This window comes from Megascapheus bottae, chromosome 7 (genome assembly GCF_031878675.1).
Source record: "Megascapheus bottae isolate mThoBot1 chromosome 7, mThoBot2.hap1, whole genome shotgun sequence".
Classification (NCBI taxonomy): domain Eukaryota; kingdom Metazoa; phylum Chordata; class Mammalia; order Rodentia; family Geomyidae; genus Megascapheus; species Megascapheus bottae.
The window spans coordinates 36,280,126-36,295,022 of NC_143515.1; the positions used below are offsets into that span (position 1 = coordinate 36,280,126).

The 14,897-nt window shown below is 43.5% G+C and overlaps 1 protein-coding gene across 1 annotated transcript in view; it reads right to left on the reverse strand.

Moving 5' to 3' along the window:
* Antxr1 (ANTXR cell adhesion molecule 1) overlaps positions 1-12,718 on the reverse strand; it is a 200,913-nt gene extending 188,195 nt beyond the window's left edge. Inside the window, exon 1 of the mRNA XM_090336766.1 lies at positions 12,291-12,718. Within this exon, the coding sequence (XP_090192892.1) occupies positions 12,291-12,442 (152 nt within the window). The 5' untranslated portion in view covers positions 12,443-12,718. The remainder of the gene's footprint in view (positions 1-12,290) is intronic.
* Positions 12,719-14,897: the final 2,179 nt, after the last annotated feature.

Consider the following 14,897-nt stretch of genomic DNA (forward strand, 5'->3'; position numbering starts at 1 on the left):
GGGGGAAATCCTAGTAATTTGAAAAAAAAAGCAGTAAGAGAAGAGGAGACAGTGGCCCACTTTAAGGATGTTTGCGAAAACTGATGAAGGTGTTGGATGCCTGAGCTAATACAAGAACTAGATGAAGAATGGAGTAGACTCAAGATCATAAGGGATTTGCCATTCTCAGACACCATCCGTTATTGCAGAGTGAGAAAAAGAATTAGCTCCAGATCTGTAACCTAGGTTTATGATCCCACCATTTACTGAGGCTAGAGAGAGAAGCAAAGATAACTTAAGCTGGGGAGGAAAGAGGGTAATACCCAGATGATCACTCTATCAAAACAATATATCCTCTTCCTTCAGTCACACAAGTCTATATTTTTTTGTTAGTTGTGGGTCTTGAACTCTGGGCCTGGGTGTTGTCCCTGAGCTCTTCAGCTCAAAGCTACTGCCCTACCCCTTGAGTCACAGCACCACTTCTGGTTTTCTGGTGGTTAATTGGAGATAAGAATCTCAAGAACTTGCCTGGCGTGGTGGCTCACACCTATAATCCTAGCTACTCAGGAGGCTGAGATCTGAGGATCAAGGTTCAAAGCCAGCCTGGGCACAAAAGGATCTGATACTCTTATCTCCAATTAACCTCTAGAAAATGAGAAGTGGGGCTTGTCCTAAGGGTAGGGTAGCCTTGAGCGGAAGAGCTCAGGAACAGTGCCTAGGTCAAGTTCAAGCCCCATGACCCACCCCCCCCCAAAAAGTTTCACAGACTTTAGTTCCTGGTCTGGCTTTGAACCTCAATCTTCATATTTCAGCCTCCTGAGTAGCTAGGATGACAGGTATGAGCCACTGCTCATACCAACCTATACTGGTTTTTGCCATTCTCCTTCCACTACTTATCTACCAGCTCTGTTCAATAGAATTTCTTCTTTTCTCCCAGTCAGTTCCTGTAGGTAGTTTTTCTGGTTTGGAACTTGGCTATTTTCCTCTTTAAAAGCCTACCTCTTCTTGACATTATGAAATACAATATTATTTGGATTTGACCTCGAAATTATTTACTACATGTACTCACATTTTCAACTACTGCCCTTGGGCTAGCAACACTGAAGTGTTTATTTTTAATTTCGACCATCAATCATATTACCTACTCACCATACTCGGCCCAAATCCCCACATGTTCAGACATTGCAACCACAGGAAACTCCTCTTTCCTTTTGAAATCAGATCCTTACTTTTGCAGCTCTTTCCTCCCTGATCTGTTCAATGGTTCACAATTGCTCAAGTCCTGTTTCCCCTCAATATAAAAGACTTCTCCATTTTATTCCTCATTTTTCCCACATTCCCACTATGCAAATCGATATATTCATATATATTTAAAACATGTAAGCTTGACCTTTGACTTCTACAATCCCTTAATCCTGAAGCTTGGTAGAAAAAAAACAAATTGTGCCAGTTCTGGGGCTTGAACTCAGGGCCTGTGCACTGTCTCTGAGCTTCTTTGCTCAAGACTAGTGTCCTACTACTTGAGCCATAGCTCCACTTCTGGCTTTTTAGGCGTCAAAAATTAGAGATTAGTCTTATGAACTTTTCTGCCCAGACCTACATTGAACCATGATCCTCAGATCTCAGCCTCCTGAGAGGCTATGGTGTGAGCCACTAGCACAGAGCTGTACAACTTATTGCTGATGGGATAAAATTCAAACTCTTTCTAGAGTCTCACTGTTACATTCAATAAAAAAAGAATAAAGGTCACTTTGCTTTCTCGTCTGTTGCCCTTTCTATACTTTGCAATCTGATGAAATTATTTTCAGTTTCCAAGATTCTGGTCCATAGATACCTTCACTGTGAAATGTAACCAAATCAATCTACCAGCTGATTTGCCAGTTCTTTATTTCTTCCTCTAAACTGTGTGATCCTTGAGAACATACATGTCACAGGCATCTTCTAACTATAATTATAATTCTAGCACAGTTCTATAAACGTCTATTTGGAATAATATATTTCTTGCCCTTAGCCAGGTAGTCTTGCTTAGAATCTAGGGGGATGTCTTGTTAGAGGACCATGTTGTTTTTCGCTGAGTAATTACCACCACCATATCATCCTTGCCATCACTGTCACCATCACCACTAATATGACATCAACTTGTCGTCATCATCATTACCATTATCACCTCCACCATCACCATCTCCATCTCAACCATCGTTATCACAGTTACCACTGTTAACATCATTACTAATGTCATCATCACTACCCCTTATCACCATTTATCACATCATCCCTGTCAACATCACCACCATCATTATCACCACTGTTGCCATCACCACCACCATCTATCAACTGGCTCATGTTCATGTTCCAGGGGTTGTTCTTTCTTCCTGATGCCCAATTCTTCACTTCTATTCCATCAGCTATGGGAAGAGAGATTCTTACCTTGCAAATATATTCCTGTGCATTTAGGTGGTAGAGAAACTTATCTCTTTTAACCTTCTATTTAATTTAATTTATCTGCGCTGAAGATTTCTCCTAATGTGTGGAGGTTATGGGTAGGGAAGAAAAGAAGAGAGATTATGCTTCCTAAGCAAATTTGAACAATTTGTCTGACAGTAAATTCAGACTGAGAAAACATCCAACATACAGCTCCAAATTGCCTTCCCCCCATCTAGTCTTACTTCCTTATCCTACTTCCATGTCTTTGCCTTTCTTTTTGAATCAGGTTAAGGCAGTGCATTTAATGCCTATGCATTATCTAGCTTTTCCATCCTTCAGAATGTACCTCCTTAATAGACCCTATCCATAAGGTAAGGCCATGTGACCAATTCTGACCAATTGGCTGTGAGTGGAAGGATATATGCCACTTTTGGTTAGATCCTCCCCAGCATTTTCTTGGAGTTCCAAGAAACCTCCACCAGCCTCATTCTCAGAACAGCCATAAGTACAACCTCAAACGTAACACATGCAAAGAATAAACCTTTGCTCTTTGGTACCACTGAGATTTTGTGGGTTTTTTGTTACCACAGTGGAACCTATTCTGCTCTGATTGATTTTAGGTTCTTTCAGCCTGTTCAGATTCTTTCCATCCTTTTGTGCTGAGCTTAAATCAGAGGCTTGGACTTGAGGCTTATTTTCACCACTTCCACCACTTCGAGTGGCCTTGGCCAGCCTCCTTCACCTTAATTTTTGTCTGTGTGAAATAGTTCTTAGAACTGTGCAGACCTCCTGGGGACTGACTACAAAGACTAAAAGAGATCATACGGGCAGAGCATTTACCACAATGCTAGGCAAAGGGCCAGGGATCACTAACTCTGTGTGTGTGTGTGTGTGTGTGTGTGTGTGTGTGTGTGTGTGTGTGTGTGTGTGCGCGCGCGCTCACCAATCCTGGGGCATGCATATACTCAAACCCCAGTCCTGGGGTTTGAATTTAGGGTCTTGGTGCAGTGGTTGAACTTTTTTGGTTCAAGGTCAGTTCTCTCTCACTTGAAAATCAACACACTTCCAATATTTTTAGTGTTAATTGCAGATAACAGTCTCACAGACTTTTAAGCCAAGGTTGGCTTCAGATCTCACCCTCCAGAGGAGCTAGATTTACAGGCTACCAGCTCCGGGCTAGTAACTTATTTTTAAACTTCCTATTGGACCAAACTTCACAGTGTCTGCCTCTACCTACCCAAAATCCTAACTGGAGCCATCATCTTTGTTTCAAGTCCTCTTAAAGTCCTTTGCTTAAAAAGCCAGCACTGTAGGATTGCTTTTTAATTCTTTGCACATGCCAGAACAAGATATGGCTTGCAGTAGGTCTTTGTGTTACCACCCTCTTTACTTAATACACCAAGGAATTCAGCCACTTACAACCAGTACTGAGAGTGTGTTTATGCTGCATGCATGTAAAGAATCAGCTCAGTCCATTTTTAGAAATCAAATTACTTTTTCAATACAAAACTGACATGTCTGAAAAACACATCCAAATACTCTTTGTCTCATAGCAGAGTTATTAGAGGGAGAAGTGAGATTTAGCTTCTTGGTCCCACACCAAAACAGATACAAGTTCTCAATTAGCATAAGACAAATCTTATTTGCATTTATGTACAGTCAAGTATGCCTAAGGGATGCCAGAGTTAGTACCTAGACCACTAGCAGTCCTCTAGCATTTGGAGATAATTACAGGTTATGTTAGGACAGACATCTTCCAGCACTCCTGGATTCTATTCTCAACTTGACACTGACTTTTACCAGGTCTCCACAGCTAAGGAAAGTGAGGTAATTACTTGGCTGACCCAGACAGAAAACAAAACAAAACAAAACACTTTCACCTTACTTATTTTTATTTTTAACCCATACGCCAAGCTTCTTGACTTGCAAGCAGTTTTACCAAGTATTGCCTGACCACAGGGATGCTCTAAGTCTGCTGAATAACCAGTGGGGGGAAAAAAATCAGTCATGGAGCTGGGTATCCGTGGATCATGTCTGTAATCCTAGCACTAAAGAGGGTAAGATCTGAAGATCGAAGTTCAAAACCAGTTGAGGGTAGGAAAGGCATGACATTCTTATCACCAAATAACCACCAAAAAGCCAGAAGTGAAACTAGCGCTCATGTGGGAGAGGCTAGCTTTGAGCACAAAAACACAAGCTCTAGGACTGGCAAAACACAAAACCAAAAACAACAAAAAAAAAAACCATATAATGTATGCGCGTGTGTGTGTATGCATGTGCATGTGTGCGCATACATGTGTGTGTACATGAATGTATGCATAATAGGGCTTGTATTTAGGGCCCAGGAGCTCTCCTTTAGTTTTTTCTCTCAAGGCTGGTGCTCTACCACTTGAACCAGAGCTTCACTTTTGGGTTTTTGCTGATTAATTGGAGATAAGAATGTCATAGACTCTTCTGCCTGCGCAGGTTTCAAATCTCAGTATTAGAAATCAGCTTTCTGTGGCATGAGCAACAGGCACAGCCCTGATATCTTTTAAATTTATTATTGGGAAATATTTAAAGTGCTATCAAATGGACTGTTTCCTTATTCAGAGTAAAGTTTGCATCTTTATTACTCTAGGCCATCTTTCTATCTGAGAAAAGGCTACACTTGCATGTTTGAACACTTCTACACACTTAAGTTTCTCCTTTTAATCAGATTCAGTGTGATCTTTAAAAGCAGAACTAGATAACCCAAACACACCTAGGGTCTGATTTATTGCTTGACTCCAACAATCCTGCTGTACCCCAATGGACCACAATAGCTTGGAATAGCTGAAACTTTTAGCCAATTGATTTAACAGTGAAACTAGTAGTTCCTCAATTAAGCATCCTTGACTGCCTTATGCATTTGACTTATTGAAAGTTTGATGCAGAGGGGTGTGTGTGTGTGTGTGCGCGCGTGCGTGCCTGTGCACCATCTTGGGCTTGAACTCAGGGCCTGGGCATTGTCCCTGAGCATTTTTGTTCAAGGTTAGCTTTGTAGCACTTGAACCACAGCTCCACTTCTGGCCTTTTGATGGTTAATTGGAGATGAGTGTCACTGACTTTTCTGTCTGTGCTGGAGTCAAACCTTAATCTTCAGATCTCAGCTTTTTGACATACTATAGAAATAATCCCTGAAAATACAGTCTTAGATCTCAGTTTTTTCAATAGCTAGGATTACAGGCCTGAGCCACTGGCACCCAACTTGATGCAGAGATTTTTTTTTTAATGCACCTGGAGTTTTTAGTTGGATTGCCATCAGTTTCTCATTATAGCCCAATTACACAGGGCAAAAATGAACAGAAAGCACCAGGCTGAGAGCCAGAAGAAAACAGTGTCCTGGCTTTGCCATGCTCTTATCCTAGAACTCTGGCAATCCATGAAGCCCAGTGTGTTGAACAAAGTTTTTCCATCCATAAGTTAGGAACAATCTTGCCAGCCCTAACTACTAAACAAGGTTGATTCTGGGACAAAAGAGTTTGTGAGACTCATATTAAATTCCTCCTTGCAAAAGACTGCTTTTGCAAGTAATTTCCCCCTCCCCCAAATCATTACTTTATTGGTAATCAGGTACAGTGCTACTCAAGTCTATCTCATGTCTGTGTAGCTGGGTTATAAATGCTGTACTAGCCCCATCCATTCACAGCACCACAGGACACTCAATGGTAAATTCTGCATTTGGAAGTCTGGATGAGTGAGTGATAATTTAGGGTGAAAAAAAATGATGCCAAGCAAACAAGAAAGGGGAGCTGGAGGCCTTCATGGGAAGGCGCTCATGGTGAACTGTGGGGAGCCTTTCACATGTAAGGATTTATTGGGTGTAGGAAACAAATGACAGGATTTGGCTCTTGGAAGTTTTCTAAATAAAGCTGTTCAGCGTCTACCCCCACCCTTCAGGCCACCACCTCCTCCACTTTCCTGTTCTCTTCCCCACATTCTGTTTTTGAAATCTTTAGGGCACATATACCATAGCCAGTACTTCCTTGAGACTCAAGACGGAAAATCTACTTTCTCCATTAAGTGCCTAACAAAGACCAGTATGTGATACATAAATGTGTCTTGCAATAATAGAAAGGACTTGCAAGAGAGGAAAGGTGCTTTTGTGTCTATTGAGTCCATCAAATGGATGCATGAAATCTTTGAAAACTTCCCGGGAGACTTTAAAAAAGACTAGCTGCTCCTTTATTATTTTTCTCTGGATAGAAGCCTTCCAAATCTGACTTTTCAAATCCCTGACTGAATTCCCAGCAATCTACTTTTTCCTGACTATAACCAGAAAAGCATGTTTAAATGAACATGAAATTCCATCAGTCTAAAGCCTAGTGCAGCCCCTCTGCCAAAGCCTCTAATAACGCCTTATTGTGTTTCTGTGGTGTTCTAGGTTATTATTACCAAGTCTTTGCTCCTGGTTGAGAAAACATGACGTTCCACTAAGTGTATAATCTGGGTTCCCTTCAGGCCAGACATGCATCCTACTTGTAGCTGAAGTGATTCGAGCTTTAACGCAATGGGAAAGGGAACGAGTCCAGAGAGAAAAGGGATCTGTGGACTGGTGAGAAGAATAGTGGAATTTGTCCTCAGTGATCCCCTGGTTTCAGTCTGTAGACAATGTCTACCAGTCAAGGGATCATGGAAGCACAAGGGAAAGTCAAGTTAGCATTCTTTCCTTCCCATTCTGCTGTGGTTGGGTACTGGACAGTGAAGGTGAAGGAGGTTCTATCTAGGACATGATCTTTACCATGTCTTTAGGTACCACCATGGGGCCTGCTTTTTATGGCTGCCTACTTGCCCAGTCCCAGTTCAAGATTAAAAAAATAATCATATCTAGTTGCTTGGCTGAAGGTAGCAAGCTGGAGGTACGCCCATGATTATACAAAGTTCTGAGAAGTTCGTTATTCACCATGAAAATATCCTCATCTTCAGGCAACAGGGCAACCAAAGGAAGAAATTAGACACATTGACACACGCGCATATGTATGTTTTATGTGCCTTTGAAGTCTGCCTCACATGCTCCTGATGTACTTCAAAGGATCCACTAGGATATTTAGAAATTTATTCCAGGATTAAGTAGTAAAGAAGCTTCTTCCTTTATAGTAGAGAGGGGTTGGAAGCTCAATACAACGATTGTAAAGATAATTGACTCTCTAATTTTGACTTCTTTTTTGTAAAGCTCAAAGCAAACTTTTTCTTTTTTGCTGGTCCTGGGACTTGAATACTGGATCTGAATGCTTGTCCCTGAGCTTCTTTGCTCAAGACTAGTGCTCTACTACTTGAGTCATAGCTTTACTTCTGGTGTTTTGCCAGTTAATTTGAGCTTTCTTGGGCTTTTCCTGTGTTTTCCTGCCCAGGCTGGCTTTGAGCCACAATCCTCAGATCTCAGCCTCCTGAGTTGCTAGGATTACAAAGACGAGTCATTGGCACCCAGCCTCAAAATAACTTTTAAAATATGAAATTGATATGTGCTTATTATAGGGATGTTTGTTCAGTGAAGCATAAAATCATAATTTAAAAATCTCTGCCCATGGTCAATGGCTTACACTTATACTCAGGAGGCTCAGATCTGAAGACCAAGGATTGAAGCCAGCTAAATCAAGAAAGCCCATGAGACTCTTATAGCAAAATAGCTCAGGGAGTGTGCCCAGGCTCTGAGTTCAAGTCCTAGGACTGGCAACAACAAGAAACTCCTAGAAATAATACAGCTATATCTGATCATTACAAATTTACATATATATGCATTTTTATTGTAATGTATAGAGGGATTACAGTTATATTCACCAGATAGTAGATGCATTACTTCTCACACACTGATACCCTTTCTCATGTTCTTGTTCCCATTTCCCTCTCTCCACCCCCTCCCAATCATCTTGTTTCCCCCCCCTTCCTTTTCCTATTTCAAATAAACAAATAAACGTATATACAATAGGGTAGGTAACAAAGTCAAATACTGTAACAATATGAGATTAACCAAAGGGCAACAAAAGAGAAGAGAAATAACATAGTACATTAAGAACAACAATCACACAAGATAAAGCTCTTGTTTCCATATCCTGGAGATCCTTTCATTTAGCCTCATTTATGCTACTGTAATCCTCTGTTAGGAGAGTCCTAGGTGTGTACTAATTATTACAAATAAGGGAAACAATTGAGCCTATGTTTCTTTGGGTCGGGCTTATGTCACAATATGATTTTTTTTCCAAGCAAATCAAAACAACTTTGAGATTCTACCTCACTCCAGTTAGAATGGCCACGATCAAGAAATCTAATGACAACAGTGATGGCAGAGATGTGGCCAGGAAGGATCACTACTACACTGTTGATGGGAGTGTAAACTCATTCAACCACTATGAAAAGCAGCAGTATGGAGGTTCCTCAAAAAATTAAACATAGAGCTCCCCTATGACCCAGCAATTCCACTCCTTGGCATTGACCCAAACATCCAGAAACAAGAACATACTAAAGCCACTAGCACGATGATGTTCATTGCAGCACTATTCACCATAGCAAAGGTATGGAACCAACCCAGATGCCCCTCAGTAGATGACTGGATCAAGATGATATGGTACTTATACACAATGAAGTTCTATGCTGCCATCAGAAAGAATAACATTGCTCCATTTGTAAGGAAATGAAAAGACTTGGGAAAAATTATATTATGCATTTAATTTTTTTGACAGAGTACTGCCATACAATTCAGGTTGGTTTCCAACTCACTGTCCTGCCTCAATCTCCTGCGGGTAGCTTCCTGAACTGGGATGAAACTTGGCTGATTTTTTTTAAAAATAAAGATATTATCACAGTGTATATAATGACAGTTTGTTTTCACACTAGAGTATATTATAAGAATACATATTTGTCCTAAAGTATCAACATGTATAATATGGACACACAGAATACTTGGCATTGTCATGTCTTTCTCAACCTGTTTCAGGTCTATTAGGTAATTTTTACCTTTTCATTATTATGAACACCAGTATATTTAGGTACTTTTGCATGACTATTTGGATAGTTTTTTTTTTCTCCGAGATATGGAAAGGAGAGACCTTTCACTGTTTTAAAACCATGCGATACACACTGCCAAATTATCTTATCTGCACAATCCATAAAGCAGTCACACATGGCTATCTCAACTTTCATTAACTTAGATAAACTGAAAAGTTCACCACCTCTGTAGCATTCAAACACATTTCAAGCCTTCACTAGTTATGCAGTGGCTATCATCTTGGACAGGATAACTACAGAACATCTTTATTGGCTGATAGAGTTCTCTTGGACAGCGCAAGACCACAAAGATTGTACCACATTTATATTTGCCCCAGTGAGCAAGGACAATGCTCACCTCTGGCAAGGCGGCCAGTCCACAATATCATGATATCAATTAGATTTGGTTGGATTCTTTTATTTCTCTGAATGCAACTGAAATTTAACTTCTTCTTAATTTAGTGACTTTTGTATACGTTTCTTTTGCGAATTGTGCAGTAAGGCTCTTTTCACTGGGCTGAGTTTTAGAACCACTTCTATCTTTTTGTAACTGATTATTTATATCATTATCCTTATCACAGATAAGGATAATTTTACTGTATTCAAATGTGTTTTATTCTCTTTTATTGTTTCTTAATTGCTCTCATGAAAGCTCTTAACCTGAGATGACAGAAATTCTCACTAAAATGACCTTCTAGTTCTTTGATCGTTTCTTTTAAAATATTTAAAAATTCACTTTTTCTGGAATTTATTTTGGTGCGGGCTATAATGTATAAACTGATCTTTTTCATCCCCCCTGTTATAAACCACTTGTGCAAAAAAACCATTTCAAAAAATAATCAATTCATGTCCAGTACTGGAGTCATGTCTGTAGTTCTAGCTCCTGAGAAGTCTGAGATCTAAAGGCTGTGGTTCAAAATCATCCCAGGTAGAAAAGTCCATGAGACTCTAAACTCCGATTCACTACCAAAACACTGGAAGCAGAGGTGTGGCTCCAGTGGTACCGCACAAGCCTTGAGCAAAAAACCTAATGAGGAATGCAACTAAGAGTTCAAGTAATAGCGTACACACGCGCACACACACACACACACACACACACACACACACACTTCACTTCCTCCGGATCTGAAATTCCAACAAATGATTACTGGTATATGTCTAAAATTTCCTTTTCTATCCACCTATTCTTTTTGTTATGTAGCTTTTGTTTAGAGAAAAAGCATATTTCATTATCCTTTTCCCAACTATGTTTTTGATCTAACACAAGCCTAGATTCTTTTTGCTAATTCTTCCCAGCTTCTTCAAAAGTTCTTGCAGAAATTGGACTGCCAAATTTAATTCAACTTGGAAGTGAATTTGGGGACAACTGACGATCTCTACAGTATGGATCATGTCCCTCTGATAATGGTGGCTGTGTCCACTTCCCCAAACTTCCCTGTGCACGGCTATGAACTCACTGTTGAAACAACCCAAATGCACAAACCTCTGTGAGTGTTTTCAGACCCCATCCAGAGTCTAGGAGCTAGTCCTCCTACTCCCTAGAAGCAACCAAAGAATTTCCATATCTTAGCATGGGATTATATTTTTGCTATCCACCTTCTCATAAATCTGCAAGGAAGAGATCTTGCATTTCATCCAAGGAATCTGGAGTCAAAAACAGCCTTTACGGAAAAACCAAACTCCAGGAGCAACTGCAGAGCACAGTTGGTGTCTAGTGGCCAGCTTATTTTTCAGGACTCTGTTTTCCAACTCCCAAATACTTTCCAGCCTGTGAAACTCATCTCCCCACCACTGTAAACTGCAAGAGCCTCTCCTCCTTGGCACTGAGGATGCTGGCACCGTTTTAACAAGCAGGGATCTTCTCTAAGGGGCTTTGGGAATTTTATGCTAAATTTTTAAAAACTGTAGCTGAATTTCAGCAGATAACATCGAGCCTTGTGCAGTGGCTGCATCTTGACAAACCTGTAGCGGTCTGAGTTCAGCTCTCTTTTGAGTAAAGTCCTCATGTCTAGCTGCCATGGCTTTTAGCAAAGAAACCAGAGCTCCTCCATCTCCCTGGGTAGCCTACCAGTCACCAGGCCACGAATTTGAATTCCCCTACACCTGGGATCTCAAGTGCAGGAAGAGGGAGAATGTACTCTCTGGGGACGTCCAGGGAAAAACTGCCCGCGACATCTTCGCTTGGGGTGACTGGGCATGGTGGAGGCAGAAGACAAAGATGCTCTGAGACATCCGGAGGCGACCCTCCAGGACGGCTCCACACAGCGACCTAGCCCAGAGCTCAATAGAGTGCCAAGGCTGCGAACTCCGCCTTCTCTTTTCCCTCTCAAAGCCCAGGGCAGGGCATTCCTAAGAGCACGAAGATCAAAGAGGCGGCCTTCTGGGCTTTAGCTGTGGTGCTTTTTTTCCCCCAAAAACACAGGGCCGGATTTGAAATGCCCACCACGCCTCTTACTTTTAGAAGAGCAAGCGCCTAAGTCAGCAAGCCTCACACACACACACACACACACACACACACACACACACACACACACAGAGACACACACACACACACACACACACACACACACACACACGCACAAGCTGAAGTCAACAGCATCCTTAAAGTCTTTGGCAGGCTCCTTGATCACAGACAGTAAGCAGGGCAGAGAAGTCTGTGTCGTCGTCCCACCCCCCCGCACCTCCAAAACCAAACAAACGAAGTCGCCTCCCCGGATGGGAGGAGGGCTCCCCAACAAAGGGGCAGCGCTGCCCCCACCGCCGCCCCCCGCGCCCCCCGTGCGCCTCTCCAGACGCGCGCTCACCCCGCTGCCACCCCGACCCCTGGTCCTCCCCGGGGCCGCCGGCTCGTCAGAGTGCAGAGCGGAGAGACCCACAGCACTTACTTGTCCAAAATGAAGTACAGGTCAAATCCCCCGTAGCAGGCCGGCCCCCCATCCTCCCTGCGCCCCCCGTGCGCGGCACAGAGGAGCGCCAGAGTCGCCAGGGACAGGCACTTGAGGCCAACGCCAAGGGCCTTGCGCGCCTCGGTGGCCATGGTCCACGGTGCCGCCGCTCGCCGGGTCCGCCACTGCCCGCGCCGCGAGCTGGCCACCAGCCTCAGAGGCGCGCCATCCGAGGGTCCCCGCCCCGCAGGTCCTTCGGTGGCCCCTCGGCCTCCCCCTGAAGCTCCCCGGAAGCGATTGTCTGGAGGAGTTCAAGGTTTCCCTCCCGGTTTCCGCTCCGAAGCCGGCGCCGGGGTTTCAGATTTCAAGAATCCCACTATGGTAACTCCGCTCTCGGGCCGGGCCGGGCCCACCCGCCGCCGCCGCCGCCGCCGCCGCCGATCCCCGGGGCTGCGCCCGGGTGTTGCAAGGCGAGCAGCTCCGTCTGGACGGCCCTTTGTCCCGGGCTTTAAGTATGATGGGGTGGGTTTTCAACTTGTTCCTCGGTTGGGGCAGTGCTTTGCCTTTTCTTCCCTCCCCTCTTCCCCTTCTGATTTTTTTTTTTTTAATTAAATTTAAAAAAAAATTGGGGGTGGTGTTGGTGGAGGAAAAGAAGTTCGAAGAGTGCCACCTTGTGGTCGAAAGCGGCAGAGGTCAGCCGGGGTCCGCCAGAGCGCGGCTGGATCTGGCCTTGGGGACCCCCCCAGCCCCGCCCTGCCCCGAACCCCCAACCACACACCCCGCCAGAGACACAGTGTCCATCTCCTTTTCCTTATCACTTCCAGGTAAGCCACGCTTGCCGTTTCCTTCCTTTGTGGTCATGCATCTTCCCTTTCTTTTCCTTCCCGTGGCCCCTTCTCCAGTCTCTCTAGCTATTCCATACTTTCTTCTCCATTTCTGCCTCTGCGGATATGGGCATTGTAAATATTTGATAGAACTCATTTCCTCTAAGCACAGTGGCTCCGACTCCAGCCTCGGACCTTGACAAATATAAAGTCATTGTGCAAATTAAGTAGGGAAAAACAAGGCCTTTGTCTTCTGAATCATCCAAGTGACCTTAGGTAGTCTTAAGTGCAGACCACAAAGAGGACTGGGGTTGTTTTCAAAAAAGCACGTGCAATGCAGTGCCTGTGGGGTTTCTGGACTGCCCCAGGCTGGGAACAGCTGAGCCCACTAGATCAGCTCCATCTCTCTACGTTTTAGGGCTTCTGCGACACAATCCTTCCTTTCAGCCCGTGAACTTTGGCTTTTATTCTGATCTTTGATGTAGGACAGAGGAAGTAAACAGCTAAGGACAGTGTAAACAGTTCAAGCAATTTGTGGCAAGCTGGGGAAGCCTTGTGTTCGCCTTCCTAAACTCTAATGGCTTCTTTAGAGTGGCCTCTGAGCTCCCCTTCCAGATCAAACCCCAGCCCTCAGTTCCTGTATCTTCTACTCCAGGAGTCCTCAGTACACACTCATGCCTCAGTTCTAGGGAATCTTCCCATGTGCACACTGGAATCCTGGTGCGTTGGAAGAAGGGTCCAGGTCGGTGAAAGATTTTACCTAAGCGGTTTTACATAAGTTCTGGAGTTCCCAAGGGGTGATTTCCAGAGTCCTCCTTTCTTGGTTCTGACACCTTGTCAGGCCTGTAAGTGATGGATGAGGCACAGTAGATCTGATGGTGAATGACAGCTGAAAGCGAGGGAGGGGGGCATGGAAAACCTGTGTTCTCCCCTCTGCTCTTCCTGGTCATTGGCTCTAGGGAAGCCCACTGCCTTGTCAAGAGTCCACCCAGGCACCGCTATGGGGGAGTCCATAAGTACATTCCCTGATGACAGACAAAACCATTTGTTAGCCCCCTTATAAGTGGTGGTTTCTGCTCCTGTCATCAAATCTTTCAAATGACCTTAGCAAGGGACCCCAAATCAGAACTCCTCAGTTACACCCTTTCCTGATTCCTGACCCACAGAAAAGAGACAATCATTTTTGAGGCTGTCATTTCTGAGGGCAGGGGTAATTTGTTCAGCAGTAATAGATAACTAATAAATGCCTATTATCACATTGAAGCCTGGAGAATTTCTGTCTGGGAAAAAAAGTACTTAATTGCTCCACGATTTACTTGTCTGTGAAACTGTTCTTTCCTGACAAAGACTTCCTTTTCTTCACTTCTGTTGCCTCAAGAAATGGAAAACACAGCCAGGTACCAGTGTCTCCCACCTTAAGGAAGCTGAAATCTGAGGAGTATGATTCAAAATCAGCCTAGGCAGATAAATTCAAGAGATTCTTATCTCCAGTAGATCACCACAAAGCTGGAAGTAGAGCTGTGACTCAAGTGGTAAAGTGCCAGCTTTGAGTGGAAAAAGCTAAACAAGAGTGTAGGACCCTGAGTTCAAGCCCTAGTAATAAATGACATTGAGACACACACACACACAAAGAGAGAGAGAGAGAGAGAGAGAGAGAGAGAGAGAGAGAGAGAGAGAGAGAGAGAGAGAGAGAGAGATATCACCAGATGCCAGAGTGGCTCATGCTTGTAATCATAGCTACTTAAAAGGCTGAAAAATGAAGACTGTGGTTTGAAGTCAGCTG